General features: G+C 53.1%; 1 protein-coding gene across 5 annotated transcripts in view; it reads right to left on the bottom strand.

The window, feature by feature from the left end:
• NFIA (nuclear factor I A) overlaps positions 1 to 11155 on the bottom strand; it is a 244299-nt gene extending 233144 nt beyond the window's left edge. For 4 of the 5 annotated variants that reach the window (XM_050712197.1, XM_035564482.2, XM_050712198.1 and 1 more), the window contains exons 1-2: positions 10884 to 10961; positions 4744 to 5275 (exon numbers count right to left, since the gene is read on the bottom strand). In XM_050712197.1, coding sequence (XP_050568154.1) covers positions 4744 to 5275; positions 10884 to 10910 — 559 coding nt within the window. In that variant the 5' untranslated portion in view covers positions 10911 to 10961. Of the gene's footprint in view, positions 1 to 4743; positions 5276 to 10883 lie in introns of all 5 variants that reach the window. The other variant, XM_035564481.2, reaches the window with a different exon arrangement.
• Between the last annotated feature and the right edge of the window lie 15488 nt (positions 11156 to 26643).

The following is a 26643-nucleotide window of genomic DNA, read 5'->3' as shown; positions in this document are numbered from 1 at the left end:
TTAACATCACAAACAAAACTTTAAAGACCGTTTCTGATGTATGCTGGAACAGCCATGTATTGGAATTATGCTTTCAAAAGCCTTCTATAAGAAGGAAATGTCACGGATGCTTTAAAAGTCTTCAGATACGTGTAAAAACAACATATGTATTACATATTATCTTCACAGAACAAACATCATTTGAAATGTGCCCCTTTTTAACTACCATTATGAGCTGTCTAAAGAGCATTTTGGTTGAAACTTGGGAGGAAAGGGGAAAAAAAAAAAAAGCACTGATCTTACACCTGCTCTTTAGCAGTGGGAAGTGGGTTCTCAATCTGTTAACATGACCATCTGGCCAATCTGCATATCACGGCTATCTGGATTACTGTATGAAGGAATGACAATAACGTAGCCAAAACAAAAGTAAAATGCATCAAAAACTAACAGTAGCGCGGCCCTTTTGATTTTAAATTAAATAATAAATGTGCTATCACAGCAAAGCGAGGAAGTTATCTAAATAATTAAAAATGAGCCTCCGCTACGGCGTAATTAAGTAAACAATATGGTGTGCGTTCTATGTGAGCCGGCAATAGTTTCCACAGCCGAACGCCAGACTTTTGCAAAGCAGATCGCAGGAGCTGGAGACGCTGTGATAGCTCTTTCCGTGATGTACGGTATTGTCAGAACACCTCTCACACCGCTGCAACGCGCCGGACCGGCTGCGGCTATTAGCAGGATTAATGCAGCAACAATCAATAACAATTGTACTAAAAGATTACGGTGCAAAGTGTGATGTACCTTTCGGACGCGGAGCTAAGTGATACCTCCATGGGTATTTTGACTATCTGCAGTCGTTTGCTTTATTAACCAATCTTCACGTTATTTCTACCGGGGCATCTTTGTGATGGTCCAAGTAGAAATATTTTAAATCTGCCACTTGAAACATCAAGTGGGCCTGCCTAAAGTTCAAGGTCGTGTGTTATATACTATTACCCAGGCAATTGGCCATAGAGCATATTTAGACCCTAAGTAAATTTTCACAGTCGCAGGAATAAGGCTGACTTCTTGCTTCTTCTCTGACTCCTGTTCTAAATATTAAGAGAATCAGAAAAAATAGCTCATTTAAATAAAAAGCCATTCCCCAACTTTACTAAAATTTCAGGTTTTTAAACACCTGTCCAAAAGATTAAGAGATTTTCTCCGCCACAGATATGTGGCTAGTTGAACTCTCTCCCAAAGCACGTAATGAGGTCTGTCAAAAAAAAATAAAAATAAATAAATAAATAAATCGGGCATCGCAGTGTCAATTCCTGTCGCCTGCCATCCAGCTCTGCCCACTGATGGAGTCTCTAAAAACTGTGACCTTTCACAAAATTTAACTACTTCCATTGCGAATCTTTCCTCCAATCTGATCACATTAGCAGAAGGAACTCCAAAGCAGTAAAAAACTCCAGAAAGTTCTCGGTTGAGTGCCTACTAATGAACAAAGGTTAACTTTATCTAAAAGGTCAAATGCCTGGTGGCTAAGGTTGTGACCTTAACAACTTAAATTGTGACCTTGCCACGTGCCTAGTATATTGTAGATTCTGATACAGATCATCTGGTAAAGGACTGGCCATAAATTAGCTTTACTGTTTGACTCCCACAAAGAAAACGGTTTGCCACAATGGTTTCCAACTTGTCATTTGATACAAGCGCAGAATAAGTGAAAACTAAAAAGCAAACCCAAGTTTAGGGTATGAAAATGCCGCCTGCTTTTAGTTAAGCAGATTAGAAACTGCAAACTGAGAGCAATACTCTAAATTTCAATACATTTTTTGGTCAACCTCTAATTCACAAAACACCGATCTTCTTTTCCTTTCCTCTCCTTTCCTCTCCTTTTTTTTTTTCTTTAACGAAAATGACATGTAGTTTGTGTATTTGCATATTTCTGTTTTCTCTTTCTAGCCAGTTCTTAAAGAGAATAATTGATTTCAGTAGCTTTGTAAGAAGCACCATTTAAATCTGAGCACATGTGTTCTCTTACAGATGATAGTGCCTACTGAAGAAAAAGCGTGGATTCAAAGCAATAATTATCGTACATGTTTAGAAGGAAAGGGAGATCTCACTGCTGAAGTCATCTCGAATAAGGCATCTTGGAAAAGAATGCTCCCCCCAACAAAAAGAAGAAGAGGGAAAAAAAAAAAAAGGAGAAGAAAAAGGGAAGCAAGCACTATGGGTGAAAAGGTCACAATGGTTTTGGCACATATCTTCAAGCACGTTTTGGAGTCTGTGCCTCCTGCCAATACTGGCAACTTCTCAAAACTTTTAAGGAGGTAAAAACATTGTTTAGTGTTTACAAATCTTCTGTACTATAGCAGATGCTTGTCAAATCCGCTATATGTAAGTTGACCAGCCTACCTAATATCTGTGCTGGCGACATCCTCCCCAGAGCTAACGGGTCCATACATTTCTGGAGGCAGCTCTGATGGAGTTTGAGACAAAGGACCCTTAATATTTTTCTTTTGTAATTTTCCTGTTGCGCACACGGCACAAGCTGCCATTACTGCGGGTCTGCGGGAACCAATGGCTGGCAACTTGGCCAATGTTCAGGTGTAACAAAGACTGCTGGGATACATCGGAGGGGGGAAAAAAGCGAGGAAAAAGGGAAAAAAGAAAAGGTAGCCTACAGATGATGCTTCCAGCACACCTCTGTGAAGCGACACAGGCGACGGCTACCCTGTGCTACTTTCTAAAAAATTGCTCTGTCCCCCTCGGCGGCGCGGTGCCGCAGCGAAGCCGCAGCACGCACCAGTGCGCTGCGAGCACAATGCGCTGCGAACAAGCAGCAAACAACAGCCAAAATATGAAGCGGCGTGGTCTGCACAAGCGGGTTTGCCGCCTGAACAAAACCGTGAATCTCCACGGGGAAAGATCTGAAGCCTCGCACCAACTTTCTACGGCAAACAGCTAGCCCGGAGAACAATTAGTGCAATCACTGCCTGTTGACAATGAACGCAGAAATAAATAAGAGTTCGCTATCAAGGCGAGTGTTTGCCAACAGCACGCTGATAAGATGGTATATCCCTAATCACAATATTGAACTTTTACAACGTCTCTCGCCTGACTACTGCAACAGGAAGAGAACCCTCCGGTCCCTCGCAGCACTCACACTACTGTATTTTCCCTTTTCTCCCCGTCCCGTGTCCCTGGGAGCTTCCCCGCAGGCTCACCCCAGACCGCTGCTTTCTGTTGGCACCTCCTGCCCTTTGCAGCAGGCTGCTCCGCATTTAGGAAACACAATACGGACCGGCACTTACCGGCCCCGTGCCCTAAATAAACCTAACCAGCAGAAAGGTGGCGGTGCCCGGGCTGCCAGCACGGCTCTGGGCACGGAGGCGAGCAGGGCAGCGAGCCCCCCGGGGCTCCTCGGCTGGGGCTGTGCCCGCCACCCTCTTCTCCCTTTGGTTAGCCACAATCGGTAATCCTTGCTCCGGCATGCCACGTAATAAATCGCAGAGCAAATAAATCCCTTTCCACAGTATTTGCCTAGCTCCCTTCTGCCAGAAACGTGCACTATGATTTAACCGCGTCGCACCTAAGTGCAAAGCAAATCTGGCAGCTTATCGGAGGGAAATGGCACGAGGATGCTCGGAAGTCCTTCCCGAGCGCAGGCTGCGTCAAGAACATTGCAGCTGCACGTCTCCACGAGCACCAGAGGGATCCGGTGCAGAAAACTTCGGGATGCTCAAAACTTTCTATGCTCCCCTTCAAAAAAACGTGGTGTCGGAAATGCCAACTCCCAGTGCCACAATTCTCTAAGTTTTCTTATAGATAAATATTTATATATACATGGCCTGCACAAATATGATCCCACCCTCGCCCCTCTTCTTTGTTGTCTCGGCCTGCCCAACCCCTCCACTTGCAGGTCAGCCCTACATACATCCTACATACATCCCATACAGGAAGACCAGGGCCTAGCACTCCACACGCTCACATTTTTCTGCAATACAATCACTCAAAGGACATACAATAGCACACTCTTTTATCCCGCCAACCCATTGCACATCCTCTAACACATCGAGGCAACCCCCGGGCAGGCTGAGCTTGGTGCTGGAGGCCCCAACATTTTCAGTTTCATCACATATCAAAACACTTCAGCCCTCCCCACGCACAATGTTACCCAACGAGGAGTTTGTTTCAAGAACTGCATGTATTTTTCATGTATAAACTGATGTTTCAGGTTGTGGCTTTTTTTTTTAAGTGCTGTTGACGTCGTTGTCCCAAAATGACGACCCCAAATTTGTTTGCGGCACCTTCCAGACTCAGCTGCCTTGGCTGCCTACTGGGGGACTCTTCTCCCTTTTTTCCCCGTGTGGGGTTTGCATTCCCATGTGGGTGAGGATGCCTGGCAGCCCTGACCTCGGGAACCCCTAGCCCTTTCAGGCTTGATATATACAAAGTTTATTTATACAGTAAAAATTAAAAAATAGATCGTTCTGCGTTCCCTCCACCGCAGAAAATAGGAAGCCTGGATAACACCTGAGAAAGGATGCCCCAAAACGCCCAACTGCCGTTAACCCCAGAAAAACGAAGCTGCTTTTAAGCAGCTGCATGAGAAAGGCCAGCGAAAAAGGGCGAATCTGGGGCCGGACGATGCCGGCGGCCACGCTCCCTCCCGCCTCGCGCCGCTCATGCAGCCGTGGCCAGGGCCCAGCACCCGAAACCGCCGAAGCCGGGAGGAACGCGAGAGTTGGAGAAGTTGTATATAAACGCACTTACCTGCTGCGTGCACAAAGTATGCCAAATATAAATCGAGTTCCTTAACAGAAACTCCTATATGGTGGGGCTGTACGCACAGCCCAGGGTTAGAGCACTGTGGGGACTTTACAAGGCGCTCGCCATCAGTACTTTCGAGCGGAATACCTTTAAATAAAATCACCATAACGAGGTCCAACCTCCAGACCTTATCTGCCTGGCGAAGGCAGTCAATTCTTCTCATCTTGCCCTTCTGGTCTGGATTGGAAAGGACGCAACACGGAGGCTTTTTTCCTGTGACTGTGAGAACAAAATCCTCCCGAAATTCAGGCCTGATATCTTTCCGGAGCTTTGCCAGAAGTCTGGATGCCCATTTTTGCTTTACCTCGGGTTTTTCACTTAGCAGTTCGTCCTTCACGGCTCTCTCTTCCTCTTTTGACATGCGTTTCTCATGTTTTTTGAAGTATTTTCTTTTTCGGGCTTGCAGGTTGAACCACGTGTACGCAAACGCTCGGACGTGAGGCAGAAGTGCTTCGATGAAGGGATGAAATTCATCCTGAAAAAGTCACAGAGAAGCGTCAATGTCACGCAAAACCACCAACAAAGCCCGATGAAAGCCTCCAGACGGGGGGAAGGCAAGAATTACGGCCGCGCTCAGCCGTCTCCTCCCGGCCCACCGACGGCTGCCCCCGCTCCTCGCCCCGACCCTCGGAAAAACGGGCGGCCACTCGAGACGGGGTGGCGATGGGGCAAGGATCGGGCCCTCCTCCCGAACTTCAGGTTTCTTTAAAAAAGGGGAGAATGAGTTAAAAGCCAACAGCCACGCTGCGGCACGGGGACCTGAGCCCATTCGCAGAGCGCGTATCTCCCTTTGCTCTCTCCCTGACCCCGCTGCTTGCGGTGTAGCCAGCATATGCCCGCCAATTTGGCAAATTCTAAACATTTCGATGCCAATCAATGTTTGTATGGGGAAGTCTAAAGTATAGTAAAACTTTCCCTAAGATATATTTGGAAATAGCAGCGCGCGGTATAGTAACTTGCCGATACAGCTGCATATAGGAATACAATGAAGGGAGCTTTTCTCTCTGTTTCCCAAACCATACAGGGAGAAGAAAGTACCGCAGCCAGTCCACACATTTATCCCGCCTGCTTGGCAGTCACTAATGTGAAAATCTTAGAAAACACAAAGTTTTATTTTTTTAAAAATAGTTAGGATTATATTCTGTGAAAAAAAAAATATCTGATATTAAAGCGTATCGAAACACAACAAACTTTCTACAAAATAAAAGGAGACTTGAAAAATCGAAAATTGCGGTGACAGAAAACCTTAGCGTGACTCGTGCAAATAGGTCAAGAATTATTTTTTATTTTTTTAAACACGCTGTGTCACATTTTCACATATTTAAAAAGAAAATGCCGTACTTGGAAAGTTACTTTTGCCATCCAGAGACACTGCTTGTTTTGTGTAACAACATGTTAGAGATCACCCCCTTTCCTCGACACAAAAGTAATCACGATTAAAATTATGCTGACGTTAAAAAAATGCAAGAAAGACCCCCCTTTCTTTTGTAAAAAAAAAAAATAAATACAACGCAAAACAATAAACATATACACGTATCACGGTGCACGCGGGGCCGTACAGAGCCTGTGGGGCCTGATCCAGCGCCGCGTGCAGGGCCGGCCCTGCTTCCAGAGGCCGAGCGCCTCCACACCTCAGGATTGGGCCCTCCAGGCGGGGAAAATAAAAGTAATTTGTACAACGTTTCCCCCAGCATGGCAAAAGCCAACCAGTGCTTAATCTTGCAAGACAACACTGGGGATTTTTCAGCTTAACTAACTTTTTTTTTTTTTAATTATCCCATGGAGTACGTTTCCTACCCAAATCATTTCAGGTTGTTGTAAATATTACTAAAGCAGACATCTCACGTCCTTTCAATACATTATTTTAACTTACGTTTTGTTTGCAAAAAAATATGAAAAATTGAGAAATCAATAGTAGAAATACCCAGCAGCAAAATTCTGTCGTAATTCAAGGGCTTCTATTGGCCTCCCAAAAGGTTTCACTGCACTTATTCTGAGAGGCCCTAAAATTGTAAATACCTAAATCTATATGTAGTTTTGCAGCATTTATTTTCATTTTAAACACAGATTGTTAGAAACTGCCCCAAATGGCATAATATATTTCATCATAGCACAGCAGCAGCGCGGCAGCAATCAGAAGTACTATGGATGACTATTAAAACCTAAGCAGGTAAAATAAAATAAATCACTCCAATGATTGACACATTCCTTTTTTTTTTTCTTTTAACTCCCCTCCTCTACTGGAAAAGATCTTAGTTTCAAATTTCAGCAAAGTTTAGGGAAAAAAAAAGAAAAAAAAGATTGCTGCGAGTTTGCAGTCGGTAGATTCGAGAAGTGGGAGAAGGCACAATCAGAGCACATGGAGCTGCTCTCCCCCCCGAGAAAGAGCTCTCGCAGGAAAGAAAGATAAAAACTACAGGTCCCTGCGAGCTATTAAAAATAATAAATCCACATTTCTGCTCCCTCCTGTCCTTCCCCTGCCCCGCTCGGAGGGAGCCACGAAGGAAAAAAGGCCTTTTGTCGAGGCCAAGTTTATCTGCTAAGGTACACACAGCAGACGCTGGACAGACCTACAATGAGGCAGGGGATCGCTTTAAGCATTAATGGTTTCTGAACACGTCTGGGTATATCCTGAAATATTTTAACTTTTCTGCGTTAAGCAGCGCTTTGTCCTGACTGATCTCATGTGCTCGGGACTTTTTTGGCTCGACGCTGGATGCTATCCAAGAGCGAGCTGCTTTAACCTGCGCTAAAGCCGATTTCTACGGCGTGAACCTGAACGGGGAGGTAAAAGCAACACCCGAAGGAAAAAAAAAATGAGAGGGAAAAAAAACTTTTAAAAGATCTGGGGATAAAAAAAAAGAAAAGAAAAAAAAAAAAAAGGTATGCTTCGGTGTGCAGCCAGGGTCTGCTCTGAAGCGGTCCCATGGCTGAAGTAAATGAGAAGCGGCGCTGCTCGGCTCGAGGTGAGCACGTCCGTGCCAGGCTCCAATGTGTCTTTTCAAAATGGTGTACGGCGAGAAAAGGTTAATGACTCATAAACAGACTAACTTTCAAACTGTCTTCCTAGACACGGTCCTCTGTAAAAGCGCGCCGCCGAAATCTCGGCGTCGAGATATTAGCAGAGGCGAGGTGGAAATAAAAGCACTCAGGACGGATCAAACAAATTGTGCTGGAAGCGGGGAGGGGGGGAGCGGTTCCTGCACAATACAATTATTTATTTCAGTGTTATTATAGCAAAAAAAAAAAAAAAAAAGTTTTGGAAATGTGTCAATGCAAGTGTGCTAACAGATGTGCAGACTTGTCTGCAGCCTCGCTACAAAACACACGGATTTTAAGAAACTCGTGCAAAAAGGAGGTGATCTTTGCCTTTCCCCAAGTAAGCTCTAAGGGAAACTTTCAGAGTATTTGATAAAGACATTTGCTTTCCCCCCTCGGTGCCTGGTGGGTCACCTAAAAATAAAAGGCACGGGAAAACTGGCAAAGCGAGAATAAAGAGAAAGTTTTCACTGCGATACTCCCCAAAGTTGGAGGACAGAGCTCCGCAGAGCGCTGCCTGTTCCTAAGCAGCACCTCGAATTTGGGCCGCATGATTCTGCGTCTGCTCGCACCGCAAGTCTCGGCTGCTCTGCAGAAAGGTGCAAAAAAGCACGACAAAAGAGCCCCAAAATCCGACCGAGGAGGCTCGCCATAATGTAACGCTGCAGAGGAGTCTTTTGAAACAATGTATTTGAGCTGATCTTTTTGAAATTAAGCCAGCTACAGCGACCCTTGTTAATATTTTTACAATCCATTTGCTTGTAAATCTATTAGGAGATGTGCATATGTTCCCCAACTCGTCCCTAGATCTGCAGCAGATATGTAAATGGAACGATGTTTAGATTTTCCTGACAGTTGCTACAAAATGCTCATGCCATTTCAGTTACACTGCTTGGATAAATACACTCTTAATTATGATTTCTGTTTGTTTTCCTTTTCTAACCCACTTTCTAAAGCTTTCCCTTTAAATCTGAACCTAAACTTAACAGCAACAAAAAAATCCCCCTTCCGAAACTCCTATCACTAAAAGCTCCTAGGAGTCCCGAAAGGGAAAATAGCAAATTGCTTGCAATTGGCGGGGACTTGCCCCCTTTTTCCACCGAAAATGACAGAATCACCTAACTGATCCTTCCGAGGGAAGAGTTTGTCAGGAGGCCTCTAATCCTCGCCTCACTTTTCCAAATGTGCAACAAGAATGCGAGATTTGCACAACCAGCAGCGCTGCTGGCTTTTGTCTGGGCTTTTTTTTTTGGGGGGGGGGGGGGTAGGAAAAAAAAATAAAATAGAGGAAGGGGGGGGGGGGGGCTGAGACAACGAGCAACGGGCCCGTGGCTTTTATTTTCTCCCCTTCGTGTGCAACTGGGCCTACCGAGGGCGAGGAGCCCCGCTGGGGCCGGGGAGCGGTGGCGATGCTCGGTGCCCCCGGGCAGGGCGCTGCGCTCCCCCCCTGCAGCCCCGGGGCTGTCGGAGCCCGGAGCTGGCAGGGAGAGGAGCGAAGTTTGGCCGGGCCCTTGCTCGGAGCCGCAGCCCCCGTGCCCTGCAAAGTGCCCCCCCCCGGCCCCGTTCCCCCCCCTGCGGCCGTGAGGCTCCGGGCGGGCGGCGGCGGCTCCGGGCTGAGCGCTGCGAGCGGGGCGCCCCGACGGGGCGGCCTGGGGGGGGGGGGGGGGGGGGGGGGCAAGGAGAGGGGGGCCCCCCGAAGTTTGGGCAGCCGCCTGCCCTCTCGCTGCCTTTCCTCGCTTTATTTATTTTATTTTTTTTTTTTTTCCTGGCCAGAAAGAGCCCGGAGAGGCTTTCTCACCGGGATGTAAAAAAAAAAAAAAATCAAAAAAAAAAAATTCAAAAATATGCATTCAAATTAAATTAGTGAGAATAATGTAGGCAAAAATCTCCTGCAGGAGGAAATAATCTGGGGTTTGAGTCCGCCACAAAGCGTTTCCTCGTTAAACCATTATATCCTGCTAATTGAAGGTGTGCAATTTAGCGTCCTGCAGCAGGGAGCGGGCGGGGGGGGGCGGGCGGCGCTCCGCGGCCCGCGCAACCCCGGGGGCACCGCGGGGACCCCCCCCCGGGCCCCCCATTCCCGGCCGCAGCTCCCCACAAACGGGGCCCGGGGGCGGGGGGGGGGGGGGCGCAAAAGTTGCGCCGAGTCCCGCGGGCGGCGGCGGGGGGGGGGGGGGGGGGAGAACACGCACCCGCACCCCTAAACAAGTTTGCGGGCGGTGTGCGGGAGGTGTGCGGGGGGTGTGCGGGGGGTGTCCCCCCCAAAATTGCGCGCAACTCCCCAAGCTCCCCGCGCAGCGCGGCCGCCCCGGGGCCGTGCGCGGCTGCTGCGCGCTGCTCCGCGGGGCCGTGCGGGGCCGATCGCGCCCCGCGTGTCCCGCGGGTGCCCCCCGCGTGTCGTCCCCCCCTCAACCCTTTTCCACGCACCCCCACCCCCCACCCCCCCCCCCGGCCGCCCCCGCCGCCGGCTCGTAAACAAAAGTGCGGAGTTCGGGGCGGGGGAGCCGGCGTGTCGGGTGGGGAGGGCAGGGAAGGGAAGGGGAAAAAAAGGGGAAAAGGGGGAAGAAGGGAAGGGGAAAGAAGGGAAGGAGGGAAGGGAAGGGAGGGAAGGGGAAGGGAGGGAAGGAGGGCAGCGGGGGCACCGCGGGGCGCAGCGGCGGCCGGGGCGCTCCGGCGCCGGCATCGATCGCGGATGACCAAGCACGGCGGGGCCGCGGCGGCAGCGGTGCGGGGGGCGTCCCGCAAAGCCCCGCGCCCGCACGGCCCCCCACCTCCCCCCCCCCCCCCATTAATTAAGCCGTTAATAAGTAGGCGCCATTAGCCATGTGCCGCCGCAAATGGCCGTGCGGGGAAAGGGGGTAAGGGGAGAGAGAGAAGAGGGGTGTGTGTGTGGGGGGGGAGATGCAAGGGAAAGGCACCGAAGTGAAGTTTCGGCGAGCCGCCCCCTGCCCCTGCCCCGGCGCACACGCGCCCCCCCCCGACCCCCCCCTACCCCCCCCCCCCCCCAAGCAGCGCCGGCCCCACCGCGCCCCGGCACCGCTTACCTGGGTGAGACAGAGCGGAGAATACATGTCTGCTGCGGGGGGCTGCGGGCTGGAGGTGTGCGTGTGCGGGGACACAGGGAGACAGAGGGGGAGAGGAGGGGAGGGGGGCGGAGGGGGGAGGGGGGGGACAGAGGGAGAGAGAGAGAGGGGAAAAAAAAAAAAAAAAAGAAAAAAAAAAAAAAAAAGAAGAGAGAGAGAGAGAGAGAGAGAGAGAGAGAAGAGGAGAGAGGAGGGGGAGCCCCGAGCCTGCTTCTTGCTTTCACATTTCCAACTCTGCCAAACTGCAGCCGGCGCGGAGCCGCTCCATGAGCCGAACTTTAACCCCGCCTCGACTTGCCCCGCACTAGGCGCTCGGCACGCCCGCCCGGCTCGGGCTGAGAGGCATAGCGCTGCCTGCCCGCTGCGCGCTGCTCGCTGCGCGCCCCCCCCCCCCTTTCTGCGCTCCGCCGCCGCCGCCGCCGCCGCCGCCGCGGCCCCCGCGCTCCGCGCCCGCTGCGCTCCCCTCCGCGCCGCCCGCTCTGCGCCGCGCCGCCCGCCCGCTCCGCGCCGCCCGCGGGGGCGGGGAGGGGCGGGGAGGGGGCTGCGGCCGCCGCCTCCCTCCGCCCCGCCGCCCCGCAGCGCGCCCGGCCGCGGGGAGAGCCGCGGGGGCGCCGCAAACTTTGTGTGCGTGTTGTTTTTTTTTTTTATTATTTATTTATTTATTTTTAATTTATTTTAATTTTTTTTTTTTTTAGTTTTTAGGGTTTTTTTTTTTTTTTAATATTTTGGGTCGGCCCCTCCGTCCCCTCCGCCGAGGGAGGCTCGCATGCCGGAGGTCGGCGGACGGGCTTGGGGAAGGATGGGGGGCAAGTGTGTGGGGGGGGGGTGGGGTGGCAAGGGGGCTTAGGGGGGTCTGCGGGGGGGGGGGGGGGGGTCTTTAGGGTTTTAGGGGGAACCGGGGGAGCCCCGGCGGTTTCCCAAGTTTGGCGAGCCCCCGCCACTTGTCACTTCAACCCGAGCGCTCTGCTGGCGGTGCTTGTGCGCTTCACTAAATCACATCCACCGCCACGGGCAGGAATTGTGCCTCACCTCGCTCCCCCCCCATCCCATAGCCACCCCCCCCAATAACCCCCTCGCAATATAACCCACCCCTAATAACCCGCCCTCCCCAACAAGCCCCCTCCCCAAACCCGGAGCGCTCCCGCGCCCAGCTTTGTGCCGCCACCGGCGGCCGCCGGGGGTCGGGGCCAAGCGCGAACAAATAAAAGAATACAATTGGAAAAGATAAACAGTGCCTCGGCGCCCGGCTATATGATGATTTTGCCGGGACCACCGAAAAATATCAAAGTCGGCCCCTTGGCGCCCCCCGCCGAAAATAAAAAAAAAAATGACATATAACGGCATGGGGACAAACACCACCGTCCGCCAAGCGCGGTTATATTTGTTTAACAGTCCGTCCCGCCTATCCCCGTGGTCCCCCTGTCCGGCCCCCCGAATCCCGCGCCCGGGCCTGCCAGGCCCTTTTAAAGGATCCTCAGAGAGATAAAGAAAAACCTGCAGCCCCGCCGCCCCCGATCGCGCCCCGACGGAAAAATCCGCGCCCCACGGCGCCGCCCCCCGGCGGCGCCCGGCCGATTCCTAAAGGGGATGAAAAGGGAGCGAACTTTGGCGCCCCCCAAGCGCGTCCCCGGAGAAGAGAGACCGCGCCCCAAACCCCGCTGGGATCCGCGGCAGAGATTCAACGGTGGGGAGCCCCAGATGGGAAAGACGCCTGTCTCCCCCGCCCGCCCGCCCCCCCGTTGCAGTTTGGACTGCAAATTTTTAAAAGTCAGCGGGAGCGCGCCGCTATTTATTTGTTTGGGATACCCCCCGTTTGTGTCTCCGCTCCGGCGAGCCTTGGCCCCCTTAGGGTGCGTTGCTTATCCGAGTGCCGCGGCCTTTGTGGCGGGGCCCCCCGTGGCGGGCGCCCCGCCGCCGCGCACCAGCCTCCGCGACCGGCACGCCGCCCGCGGCCCCCAGCCGGGCCAGAGATAGAAAGCCCGCGCGTGTTTTAAAATGGAACTAAAAAAATCGGTCGCTTTTTTTTTTTTTTACATCCCGCCAAAGTTTTGCTGAAAAACCCGTTTACGCCAGACATAAAAAAAAATACTAACGCTTGTTTTTAACATTTTGGGTGCAAAACCAAAAAATGGCTAATCCGGAGAAACCCCCCGGCGCGCGCACCGCCGACCCCGCGTGAAATAACCCCCCCCCCGCCGGGCGCGCGCCCGCCCCTTCGCAGGCCCCGAAAAAAAGCAAACAAAAAAAAGTCCCTAAGAAAATCCCCGAAATGAAAAAAAAAAAAAAATCAAACAAGAACAAAAAAAAAAAAAATAGAAAAAACGAAAAAACAGGAAACCCGGCCCCCGCCGCGCCCCCCAGCCCGAAAGTTCAAAAACGGACGCAAAAAAGAAAACAACGCCGGGCCCCGCAGGGAATGATGTGTCGATGCCCGTCCGTGGCGTTGCGTCAACTTGACCGCCGCCCGCGCCGCTCCAGATTATCCGGGCCTCGTCCGCCTCGATGCCGCTTCCAAACTGAAGCCCCCCGCCCATGAAAAGCTAGAGGCCCTTTGTATGCGAAGCCCGCGCGCCCGCCCCCCCTCGCGCCGCGCGGCCCGCCGAGCCGCCCCGCGCAACGAAGGCCCCCCAAGAAAAAACATAACAAAACCGCCGCAACCCTCAGCCCGATCTCCCGAAACCCCCCTGGCAAAATAAAAAAAAAGCGAAGAAAAGAAGAAAAAAAAACGAAACCGGCGCGCGGCCTCCGCGGAGCCGCTGACCAGAAAACTGTCTGAAGCCCCCCTTCGCCCTTCTTTCGCCCGCAAAACGATAACCATCACTCTAAAAAAGATTAAAAGTGCTCTCCTCGAAAAGCTTCACGGAAGAGCATGTGGTGACTGACATCATTACTGATCTAAAATGGGAAATTAGTGAGGGTAAGGGAAAGCGGGAAAGCTGCCTGTAAAAAAGGCAACAATGTCCAGGATTTAGGGGAAAAAGAAAAAAAAAAAAAAAAAAAAAAAAAATCAAAGAAAAAAAAAAATATTAAAAAAAAAAAAAAAAAATTTATTTATTTATTGCGATTTTTTTTAAAGCTAAAGCTAAATAAACTTGCAAGCCGTTAGAACCCGGAAGAGAATAAAGGAAATCCGCATGCCAATTGCCGCCTGCCGTTAAGGTTGGTTTGTGGTTTTTTTCAAAAAACAAATTCCCCACCCCCCCCCCCCCTTTTTTTTTTTTTTTTTAAAAAAAAATTCCCCCCTCCCCGCCCCCGCCCTCCCCCCCCCTTTTTTTAAGAAAATCCCCTCCCCCCCCCCCCCCCCTCCCCCCCCCTCCCAAAAAAAAAAAAAAAAGCCGAGGCGCGCTCCCGCGGCCGAGCTCTGCGCGCCCCGCACTTCCCAAAGTTGCGCCCGGCTCGGCAGCTCCCGCACCCTCCCCTCCCCTTGCCCCCCCCCCCCTCCCCCCCCCCCGATTTCCGCAGTCTCACAGGAGCCCCGAGCAGGGGGGGCGCCAACCAAGAGACCCCCCCCCGTCCCCCTTCCCAGTGCCGGGGGGGTTGGGGGGCGCTGCGCCCCCCCCCCGAGGTGCCCCTGCTCTGGCACCGGCAGCCGGGCACGGGCAAACTCACCTGGCCCCGGCGGCCCCCCCCGGCTCTGCTCAGCCCCTTGCTCTGCGCCCCTCTGCTCCGCACCCCCCCACACTTTGCTTTGCGCCCCCCCCGTTTGCTCTGCATCGACTTCGGCTTTGCGCACCCCGTCTGCTTTGCACTGCTTTGCTTTGCACCCCTTTGCACACCCCCGTTTGCTTTGCACTCCCCTTTGCACCCCCATTTGTTTTGCACCCCCCCGTTTGCTTTGCACACCCCTTTGCACCCCCCATTGCTTTGCACGCCTCTTTATGCACCTCTTCGCACCCCCATTTGCTTTGCACCCCCCCTTGCACCCCTCATTGCTTTGCACGCCTCTCTATGCACCTCTTCGCACCCCGTTTGCTTTGCACACCCCTTCGCCCCCCCCATTGCTTTGCACACCCCTTACGCACCCCTTTGCACCCCCCCCTTTGCTTTCCCACCCTTTGCACCCCCCAGTTTGCTTTGCACTCCCCCGTTTCCTTCCCCTTCCTTTGCACCCCCCTTTGCTTTGCACCCCTCTTTGCACCCCCATTTTGTTTTGCACCCCCTCTGCTTTGCACAGCCCCCTCTCCGCGCCCCCCCGCTCTGCCCCCCCCCCCCGCCGGCCGCGGCCGGGCAAGCCCTCGGCGGGGGAGGAACTTTTCCTTCCAGCCGCGGCCGTGCCTGGCAGCACTGCAGCAGCCGAGCGCCGGGCTGCAAAGTCTGCAACTTACCCAGCACCCCTAAAATAGTCCTGATTTCATCCCTGAAAGGATTTCCTGGCTTTGTGTGTCTTAACTAGCCTTGGCCATTTTTGTAGAATAACCCTATTATTCACAGCTCCGAGGGTACAATCTGCTAAAGTCACTTAATAAAAAAAAAAAAAAAAAAAAAAAGAGAGAGAGAAAAAAAGAAAAACCTTCAAAGGGCGTGAGAAATAAAGGCAAACAAACAATTGTCTGTAGCTCTCAGCTCCCCTTGATCGTGGATGCCCGCTTCATTAACAGCAGAAGCATTATATTCTTAAAACTGGAAGCCCCGAGATGCGTGATAATAATGCAAATTAATTTGGGGGGAGAAAAAAAAAAAAAGTAAATGGATCTGAAGGTTAATCACTTTTTTTTTTTTTTTTTTTACAACAAAGTGAGACTTCAACTTCCACAACCTAACGAGCGGCGCAGTTATCCCTCCCAACGCACCGCGTTTAATCCGCTCGAGCAGGTAGTCACCGACACGGGGCTGCCGCCGCGCTGAGCAGACAGCGAAAAAAAGGGGAAAAAAAAAAAAAAAAAAGAAAAACCAACAAAAAAAACCCCAAGCCAACCCCACAGCAGCGAGCTCACGGAGGATTTTCAGTTTCCAGGCGTGTGTGCGCAGCTCGCTGTGACCTCGGTCCCCTCGTGGTGACCCCCCCCCCCCCCCCCGGAGCAGCCCACGGGACGGGGCACAGGTTGGGAACCACGGGGGAACCCCACAAACTCCTCGTGTCCTTCGGCAGGGCTCGGGGTTTGCGAGGGTTCCTCTCGGAGGATGGATGCGTGCTGCATAAATTAAAACATCATGTCCCTCCGCCGGGTGAAAGCGTTATTAAAAGCAGCATAATAAGGGATTTCCACCACGTTATCAGGCGTACAAAGGGAACGCCGAATGGGAGGGATGGCTGTCACCGGCGAAGAACAAGCTGGGGTTTTGGAGAGGCCGGAGGAGCGCTCTGAATAGCCCGTCAGCTGGGCAGGGATCAGCGCGGACAATGGCCGGTCTATACGCCGTACGGCCTGGCAGCAGCCCGCGGCCAGCAGGCGAGGCCTCATCCTGACTTCCAGGCGCCACGCGGCCCGGCGGGGCCCTGAGCATCGCCGGTGGCTTTGGGATTGCTGCCCTGGGCCCCGCTCGGTGCAGACACCCCCCGAGGGCAGTGGGGGCTCGGTGCCGAGCCCCTGGCCTGGCCCTGGCCTCCCAAAGCCGCCCCAAATCCCACCGTGGCAGTGGGGGCTCAAAGCCTCGTGCTTGCTGCATCGTCCCACGACCAGTGACGGAGGCAGCGACGTGTCCTGCCTCACTGCCCCCCGGCCCCGTCAGCCCTCCTGAAATTTGTATCGGACACAGATACCAACGCTGAGAGCAGCCTGCGAGGCTGCCGGTGGTGGTCGTGCCTGCACGGGGTTTGCTCCTGGGCTCCCAGCCCTGACGGAAGGGCAACACGCCCAGCGTCCTGCAGACGCTGCTCACCCTCCGAGAGAAGCTTTGGGCAGAAGCTGAAATCTCCAAATTTCAGGGGGTAGCTTAAATAGGCAGCCCGATGTGTCTGATGGACATTCTCACCTTACCCCACCACACACGTACAAATATTAATGTTTTGCTTGCTGCGTTTTCTGCCCGCTGCCGGGACTCCCGGCAGGTGAGTGGGACGAGCGTTGCCAACCCTGCTCGATGGACGAGGGCGGCTGCACCAAGACCTGTCCCCAGACAGGCCCAGATTTTGGGGTGTGGGCCCAAGGTGGATCTCCGAAGCCAGGGGGACGGGAATTACGCGGTGGTCAGTGCTCTCTGCAGCGCTGTGAGGTTCCCCCTGACCGTGCCTTCCCTGGGTCTCTGCTCATCCCCACGGCCACACATGAAAAAAGCCCACAGAAACGCCTGCGGACTCGTAATGCTCTTCCACAGGGCTTGAGCCTGTTGCAAGATGCATTGCGGAGGAAATCAGTTATCGGGCAAAGCCTGCAGACCACGGGAAGGGAGAAAACAGGATCGGGAGAGGCGGGAGAGGCAGCACTTTCCCTTTTGTTTTGCTGCAGACCTTCTAACAGGGAGCACGACAAGCTGTAACACTGCTTTACCATGAATATACCGCACGAGCAGAGTTCAGCTGGAAAAGTGGAAATACCACGAAGTGAAAGTGCCCTGTGACAGGAGGGTGGTTTTGCCAGCCGAAATTTCCGGGTGGGTTCGTGCAGCGCCCCGCGGCACAGCCCTGCGGCATGGCCCCACGCACTGCACCGATGTCCCCATCCCATTGCATAAAACCCTACTAATGCCCCCGGGACGGGATGTGAGCATGTCCAGGGGACTCCCAGAAATATTTTGTCATGTGGGTGTCTCTGCTGGAGGCTGCTGGGCACCTCTCGGTGGTACCAAACCACTGTGTGGTGACAGCGGGTGAATTGGGCACAGCCCCGATCCTGCTGCCCGCCTCCATCCCCTGCTTTCTCGGGCACTTTGGTGTATGCACGCTGGGCCTGAGCTTGTGCACCTCCATGCAAGTTTTTTTGCTCTAGGAAAGTTTGTGCAAGGGTTATGTAACCACGGTGAGGCAGATCCTGCACGTGCGTGCACACACGCTTATTTCAGTGTATTACCCGTGCGCACTGCCGTGTCCGTGCGATGCATTTCCCAAAGGGACGCGTTTCTTTTGTTGCTCTTTTTCCTATGGGAACATTTCACATTTAGGGCTCACTCCTAAAAGCTGAGATTGAACGCTTGGTGTGAAAATAAAGCTGTACGTAACGAAGTTGCTAGCGGGGCACTGTGACAGCCAGGTGACACACACCGAGGTGTGTGAGAAGGGAAAGCTGCATTTAGGAGGAAGCAGGAATCGAGTGCAGAACTGCCAGCGGGCTCACCTCCACGGCTTGTGATCCGCAGTGCTGCTTCAGCCCTAATTAGCATGCGTTCCCTCCTGCCCTGTGCTGCACGCCTGTCTCTGGGGTCTGTAACTTTTAAAAAGAAGAGCCAGCCATTATTTCCCCCAATGGGAAGCAAAACAAAGCAGCGACGCGCGGACCCAGCCGCTTTTCGCCCTCCTCGTCTGTGCCCAAGTCCTGGGAGGAGAAGAAAAGGCTGAGAGTGGCCTTTTCGCAGCAGCCCTCTGCCAACTTCGTACCTAGCCCCACGTCTGGCGAGGGGAGCGTGCTAACAGGTGCAGGCTTTAGCGCGGCTTGTCTGGCATTGTGCACGAGCACATAATTCGTCTGCAAATCTCTTCCACCGCTATTTTTCAAAATAGTCGGAGCCCCGCTGACCCGCAGCACGTAGGAGCGCCGATCGCCTTCCTCGCGGCTGCGGAGCAGGGAAATTTTCCACCTCAACTTTTCCCCACTCTGACTTTTATAAAAATTATATAAAAATTGCCCTCTCCAGCCTTAAATTACGTGTTCTTTAAAACAGGACAGGTCTTTATTCTTGGTAGGAAGGAGAGAGAGGAACTAATGCAAGTAATGCAGAAGAAACACTTTTATCATAAAAAAGTTAACCTAAATGAAATTTCAGAGATTAAAAAGCAATACACTTCGATCGTGACCAGTAACTTTTCACTTCCCCGCATTTCCTAACTTCATAGACAAACTCATAACATGCAAGGGGTCGGTCAGACATGAGTTGTGTGCCCCCGGTGTGCAAGGGCTGCCTGTAAGAGCCCATGCTCCTGCCTAAAAGTCGTCTGGGGAACCGCAAAGCTTGCTTGCTCTGCCTCGCCCGGTGCCTACGGCTCGTCCGCAGCAGCGAAACAAACGTCTCAGCTTCTGCACCTGAAATTTTGTGAGGTCTTCATTACTGTAATTCACTGACCTGCCGCATCGTACGCTCTGGCAACACAGATCCCTGGGACGGGCACCCTGCGCTGCCACCGGGTCTCTCTGGAGAGGCTGCTTTGTTTTTGCAGAGTTTTCTTAAAAACACAGGAAAGGAGAGGTGCAGACCCTGAGGGGGGAGCCCAGACCCTGAGCAGGGAGCCCAGCCACAGCTCGCCCCGTGCGGCACCAGCCCCTATAGGGTGCCGGACGCTTTCTATAGGGTAAGCCAGCACGCCGCACAGGTGGCCCCTGCATGGGGACGCGCTCAGCTATGCTTTTATTCCATCTCCTGGAAAAAAAAAAAAAAAAAAAAAAAAGCACAGAAATCACGGCACCAGAATCACCTCCCTAAGCGTGCCCAAGGCAGCTGGCAGCTTTTTGGCTGGACAGGGTGTTTCAGAGCCCGGCGAGCAGGTGCACGAGGGGCACGAAGCGCCGCAGCTCAGCGCGCTGCAGGGATGCGCAGGCATCCTTCCTCCCTCCGAGAGGGGGACCGCCGAGCCCAGAGATCCCCCAGCCCTCTCCTCCGGGAGGAAATAAGCATTTCCTTACAGATATTCTATTTTTTTTTTAATCCTCTTCAGATTCAGCTTGTCACTAAATATAGAAACTCTTGTAGCCACACAAAACGCGCATCGCCCCGCAGCTGCTCATTTGCAATTTGTTCTGCACTTAAAATCTCTTAATGCTACAAATAAACTTTGGGAAAGTTACATCCCAATAAACAATGAGGTGTTGTTTAAAATTACATGTGCTACTGTATTATTAGGTCTCCACCGACACTACAATTATCTTCTGAAGCTGGCAATAACGTATTAGCTGTGCAGTCAGACGCAGAAATAGACTGGTGCATAAGCCCTCTGCCATTTTTATGAATGGAAAATATTTTAAAAGATCGCTTCCAGTTTCTTCTTTGTCCTCGCCACAGAAGGAGCCCCCTCGCCGAGCAGCTTTTCCCACGTCACTTTAATAGCCACGTACATTCTCCATACATCGCGACACACGAGCGGCTCCCCCCGCCCCCCCGCCCGAGCAGTACATATACTTAGGGCATTAACTACTCGCTCCTCGCTGCCGGGGGATGCGGGATCCGGGAGCTCGCGCTTTTATTTGCGGATTTTTGCAAGGACACCCCCAAAAACGCGAGCATCCCGGCCCGGGAGCGCCGTGTCCGCCGCTGCTGCCTTCGCCTGCCCGGGGCTGCCCGGGGATGCTCGCCGCCGGTGCCCGCTGCCCGGTGCTCGGTGCTCGGTGCCCGGTGCTCGGTGCCCGGTACCCGATGCCCGATGCCCGGTGCCCGGTGCTCGGTGCCCGGTGCGCACCAGGGCGGGCGGCGGCTCCGCTCCCATCCCCGGGGCCCCCCGGCACCGCCGCTCCGGGGGAGGAAGGGGAAGGAAAAGAAGGGGGTGAGGGAGAAAAAAAAAAATAATAAAAATTTAAAAAAATTTAAAAAAAAAAAAAAAAGCCTTGAAAGTTTGCGGCGCGGATTTGGCCGGCTCGGGGTATTTTTAGGGAAAGAAGCAAAGCTCGCAACCTGCCCGTTCCTGCCTTCGCAAACGCTCGCGGAGCCGGCGGTAGCCATTTTCATCTAAGGTACAGCAAAAGGAGAGAAAAAAGGCCAAAAAAAAAATAAAATAAAATGGAAAAAAGCAAAAGCAAAAGGAAGCCAGGGAGAGGCGCGCAGCCCCGCGCAGCTCCGGCCGCCCCGCGCAGCCCCGCTGCTCGCTCCGCGCCGCCCAGCGCCGCCGCCCCGCGGGCCGGGGGGGTTCCCCCGACTCGGGCTTTTTTTTTTTTTTTTTCTCTCCTTTTTTTCCTTTTTTTTTTTTTCCTTTTGCCGCAGTCTCCGGCCCCGCAGCCGGCGGCTCCAGCTCCCGCCCCCCCCAACCCCCCCCAGCCGCGCACAGGGGGGGGATGCGGGGCGAGCCCGGGGCCGCCCCCACCCCACCCCCCCCGGTTACAAAAAATAATAAAAAAATAAAAATCATACAAATATAAAGGCGGAAAGGCTGGAGGCAGAAAGGCAGAGCGAAGCCAGAGCCGGCGCCCCCCGGCCCCCCTGCAGCACAAAGCCCCGCAGCAACCGGGGGGGGGGGGGAGCTGGGGGCGGCCCCCCCCGCCCGCCCCTACCGCCCCCTGCCCGGCCCCAGCCTGTGCCCGCAGCTGCAGCACCGCCGGTGCACGCACACGTGCACGCACACGCACGCACGCACACGTGTATGCACATAGGCATGCATGCATATGCATGCACGTGTGCACGCGCGCGCACATACGCATGCACAAACATGCATGTGCACACATGCATGTTCACACATGCACATGCATGCACATGCACACGTGTGTACGGCACATGTCTACACACACACACGTGTCACTGAGTGAGTCAGACGGGGAAAAACCACGGGCTGGGTGAGGGTCTGGGGGGCTCGGACACGCAGCTGCTCCCCTGCACCGCATTAGGCCCTGCCGTGGGTGCTCCCCTTTGCATCCTTGGACAGTAGCACATGAAACCCACTACGGGAAGCAGTCAGCACTGTTCCTGTAACTTAGGGGCTGGCACAACCTCTGTTTTATTTATTTATTTATTTATTTATTTATTTTTTTGCCCGTGCCAGGGGCTGTGCACAGTTCTGGGCACATTTGCAGGGGGAGAAGCTTTGGGAATGCCCGAATCCTCCAGCCCCCCTGATGCGACTGCCTCAAGTCGTGCAAGAGCTGCTGAGAGCCCAGTGCCACGTGCAGGTGACTGCACACCCCTGTAAGTGCCCACCTCTTGCAGCTTGTGATAAGCCCCCCAAAGTAAAGCAGCACGCGGGGCTTTCTGCAGTTTGCTCCCAATCCCTCACTCTGCGCCCCCTCTGCCAGAGCCCTGGGAGGGCGAAGGTGTGCAGTGTGTGCAGCATGAACCGTGCAGCATGTGCAGCATGTGCAGCACGCGGCATGTGCAGCACGCACCATGCAGTGTGCACAGTGTGCAGCATGTGCAGCAGGGCCGGAGCGTTGTGCCCAGGCATGGGGGGCAGAGCACCCCCTGATAGCAGGAGCATCCCGGTGCCATTGCACAAGCAGAGTGCCGTGGGACACGTTCCCTCCGCCCCGTGCACAGCACACGAGGACACACACACCCCCAGCCCTGGCCAGGCCTCAGGAAGTTCTCTGCCGTCCTCTGGAGCAGACGAGGGCGGTGCAATTGGCGTTTAACTGCAAGCACCACGAGATCTGCTCCGAAAGGGACGCCGAAGGCCCTTGTAAATGGCTATCTAACTTGATTTAAAAAGTGTGAGTGTAGGACACGGCGAAGGTTTCTTCCCCTTGGTACCACAAACTTGCATTCAGCCCAAGGACAGCAGCAGCAGAGCCGTGGCGTTGCTGGATTTCTCAGCAGAAGTTCGCAGTGGACTGCGAGACAGCTGGAATTCATATTAGAATATTTTTAACGTGCTCTTACAAATACTTTGGCATACGCCTATTCCACTCCTTTTAATGATGTTGACTTCATTTCCTTTAATATGGGGGAAAAATGCTACACCAACAAAACTTAATTAAATTAATAAGAAGAAACAATAATAAATAATTCCATTTGCGTTGCTGCGGGGTTGCAAAACACGGCTCAGGATGTTTGCCTGATAAAACGTCACCACCGCGCAGCGGAGCAGGGCCGCCCTCCCTCCCCATGCACCCTGTGCCCCACGGCTTACGGCACCCCACGGGGCCCAGGGACACTGGGGCTGTTCCTAAACCAGCCCCACTCAGCACCACGGGGCCCCATCAGCCAGCCCCGATGCTGCGTGAGGGTGTGGGGCTGCAATTCTGGTTGAGAATGTGTGTGCCATGTGCATATGCATGCATGTGCGTGTGCATGATAGGCATGTGCATGTGTGCTGATACGTGCACGTGTCTAAGCATGGGGGCATGCATGTGTGCAGTTTGTGTGCATTCATGGGTGTGACTGTATGTGCATGTGTGCAGTCTGTGTGCACACGTGCAGTCTGCGTGCATGCCTGTGTGCGTGCACAGGCATGACTGTATGTGCATGTGTGCGGTCTGTGTGCACACGTGCAGTCTGCGTGGATGCACGGGCATAACTGTGCACACCTGTGTGCAGTCTGTGCACGCACATGCCTGATTGCACGTGCACGTGTGCACATCTGTGTGCACACTTGCCTGCATGCTTGTGCACACGCGTGCACGTCTGTCTGCTCGCACGTGTGCCCGACCGCGCACGCCTGCAGCTGTGGCCGTTCACGTGCGCGGGGCCGGCGTGCTCGCGAGCGCGCCCGCGCGTGCCCGCGCGCCGAGCACGCGGCGCCCCCTGGAGGCGCGACCCCGCCGCCGCCCCCCCCGGTCCCCCCCGGTCCCATCCCGGTGGCGGCGGGGCCCGCGCTGCCCCCTCCCGGCCGGTGCCGGCCCGGGGGCCCCGTCGGAGACTGAGGAGGAGGAGGAGGAGGAGGAAGCACGGGGGGCCCCAGGGAAAGCGGGCGGCTCGGTGCTGGCTGCAGGCAACCCGGCTTTGCTGGGGAGATGGTGGTCCGTCCTCATCCTCATCCTCACCTTCATCGTCACCCTCATCTTCATCCTCACCCTCATCATCCTCATCTTCATCCTCAACACCATCCCCATGCTCATGCCCATCCTCATCTCCATCCCCATCCTCATCCCCATCCCCATCCTCATCCTCCTCATCCTCATCTTCATCCCCATCCCCATCCCCATCCTCATCCTCCTCATCCTCATCTTCATCCTCACCCTCCTCATCGTCATCCTCATCTTCATCCTCATCCCCATTCTCACCCTCACCCTCATCTTCACCCTCCTCACCTTCATCCTCATCCTCACCTTCATCATGCCCATCCCCATCCCCATCCCCACCCTCACCCACCAGCACCACCCCTCGAAGGCCGTGCCCAAGCCCTGCGCCCCGCAGGACGGACGCGGAGGACGGCCGGGTGCCCTCGGGGACTCGTGCCCCGCGGTGTGCTGCTGTGACGGACGATCCCCGGTGTTCCCCCAAGTGACACCAAGGCACGTACACAAGGGTTGAACGCATCACACCAGGGGTACGGACAGACATCGGTGCCAGGTGTTGGTGCAACCTGCCATGGAAACGTTAATGTCGATTCTAGGGAACGGGCAAATCCTGCACCTTAGCAAGGGGCTGTGCAGATCAGACATACCTTCCTTTGGCTTCTGGGGACTGATTTCCTGAACCTCAGTACAAAAAAAACCCTTTTCACACCAAGTTTTAGGGACTCTAACCTGGCAGAGGGCGTCCCGACATGCTCTCTAAAAGCACTTCCGTGGCCACTCGTGTGGGTGACGCGCTGGCTGGTGTTCACCGAGCGAAGACACGGATTTTTACCTGCCCGGCCCTTCTTTTTTTACCCATGTAATAAAATATGACACTAGAGGGCGGCCTGTTAATGTAATTCAATAATGAAGCTGCAGTGGCTGCAGGTGGAGACGCGGCACCGATGCTTTGCCGTCCTGGGCACGGCACCTTCTTCCCTTGAGACAGCCCCGAGACACGGGGGGGATCCAGAGAGGCACACCAGAACCCCAAATAACAAATATCCCAAGAAATGGGATTTACCAGCAGACCCACACGATCTGTGTTGTGTCACGAGCAGTCCTGCTTCAGCAAAGCTCGGAGGAGGAGGTGGCAGGAGCTGTCCCCTGCTCCCCAACCCCAAACCCTCACCCTGCCGCAAGCCATTTTGGACACCTTTACAGCTAAATGCCAACCCTGCAGCTGCAGCCCAGTTTCAGGACTCAGCACCGCAGTTCCGTGAGTATTGTCCCCTCTGGTGGCTCTTTCTCAGTCTCTGCGCAGCCTTCCCGGGACCAGGGAGGTCTCTCGCAGTTGCAGAGCCCAGCCTCCTTGTGTCAAACGAGGCTAATATCTGCATGCAATTTAATAAATTAAAGACTGCAAATATTTTTGGAACGCCGGACCGAGCGTGCAACAGAAACACCAGGTATTATCAAAGTACACAGTGATGTCATTATTAATATCTACACTCTGTCCTGCCTGGAAGCAAGGATCTCCTTGTGGTGTGCTATTGGCAGCAGGACCTTTCCCCCCCCAACTCAGTTTTAAAATCTCTGTCTCAAACGTGAGCCAGCAGGTAAAAGGGATGCGGTGAGCCAGGCGGAGGGGAGACGGAGGACAGAGATGAGCCCCGTGACGTTGTTGCACGAGGAATCCTTCAAGGCATCCTTGCAGCTTGCTCTGCAATAGCTTCAAGAGGCTTTCGGTGCTGTGAGACTATCAAAGGTAATTCAGCGTGCTCACCATGAAACAAGAGAGGGTTTTATGCTCAACTTCAGTGAGACTTTCTTATTGTCTGGAGAAGAAATTGGCCTGAACTTACAGATGGGAAGAACTTAAATTAGTGGCCGCTTTCCTGCAAACTGATGTTCCTTAGCATTTAGCAATAACATGTCCTCAGTTTTTGCTAAATTGCAAACGAGCAATTAATTTTTCAGCACTTGTGCAGAATACTTTAAAAATGGAAACATGAAAGTCTTCTATTAAAATGAAGTTGATAGTATGCACCTGCCACTAATGTACTGTACACTGTGTCTTCCACTCATTATAGTGATGATTTGGGTTGAGATCAAGAGTCATATAGTGAAAATCACTTCAACACGTGCCTGTTCATATGCATAAACTCCTGTGTACCAGATGGCAAAATATAATGACATCTTAAACAGCTAATTGCATAAACCTTGTAATGCAGATAATTGCTGAACCAAAGTATGAGTTAATAATTTCCCACTGTATTGCCTGGCTTGACACTAATTCTAAAGGAAAGTTGTGACAATCCTAACACACTAAAGTTCACCAAGCGGTAATTAAAACTAGCACTTAAAATCATTCGACTTTCAAACCCTTAATTACAATTCAGTGGAATCACTTTGTAGAAATCTAACATTTATAGATAGTTACATGATAGCTGATATTTCATCATCGGCCCTTTCATGGCATTCTTCTAAGGTGTGCTCCAGGAACACGCAGCTCTCCCTGGAAGTCTACGGTCGTAATGATTTCCATGCCAGTGGTCACTGGGAAGCACGTGGAGAACAGTGGCCAGTACGCCCTGCTACAGCCTTGTCATTTTTGTCACAGCTTACGCTTAAGGCAGCGTGGCAAGGAGTCATTTTTAATCACCTGATGATGGATAAATGTAAATAAACAAGGAGGCACTGCAGTGATGCGTGTTGGTTTTCAAGGAGCCGGTGTAAGAAATAAATTGTTTTGGCTGAGTTCGTAACCCATGTCCTGACCTCCAAGACAGGCCTCTAATGCACCATCAGCTGTTACCCTGTATTGGAAAAGCCGCCACAGGATCGAAACGATAAAGAATGGAGATATAATTAATGATGGTAAATACAGTTTTAGGAGAAATAAGGCTTATCAGACAAACCCAATTTCTTTCTTTGATGAGGCACATCAAATAATACGACGAAGGTAAAGACTGAATGATAAAGGTCAATGAAGAGATGTGATATTCGTTTTTTTTTATGGAGATTAGAATTAACACTGTGTGATATTCTGATCAAAA

The sequence above is a fragment of the Cygnus atratus genome, chromosome 8 (genome assembly GCF_013377495.2).
Source record: "Cygnus atratus isolate AKBS03 ecotype Queensland, Australia chromosome 8, CAtr_DNAZoo_HiC_assembly, whole genome shotgun sequence".
Taxonomy (NCBI): Eukaryota; Metazoa; Chordata; class Aves; order Anseriformes; family Anatidae; genus Cygnus; species Cygnus atratus.
The sequence above is the reverse complement of the archived record's forward strand: the minus strand, read 5'-3'. Positions and strand labels throughout refer to the sequence as shown.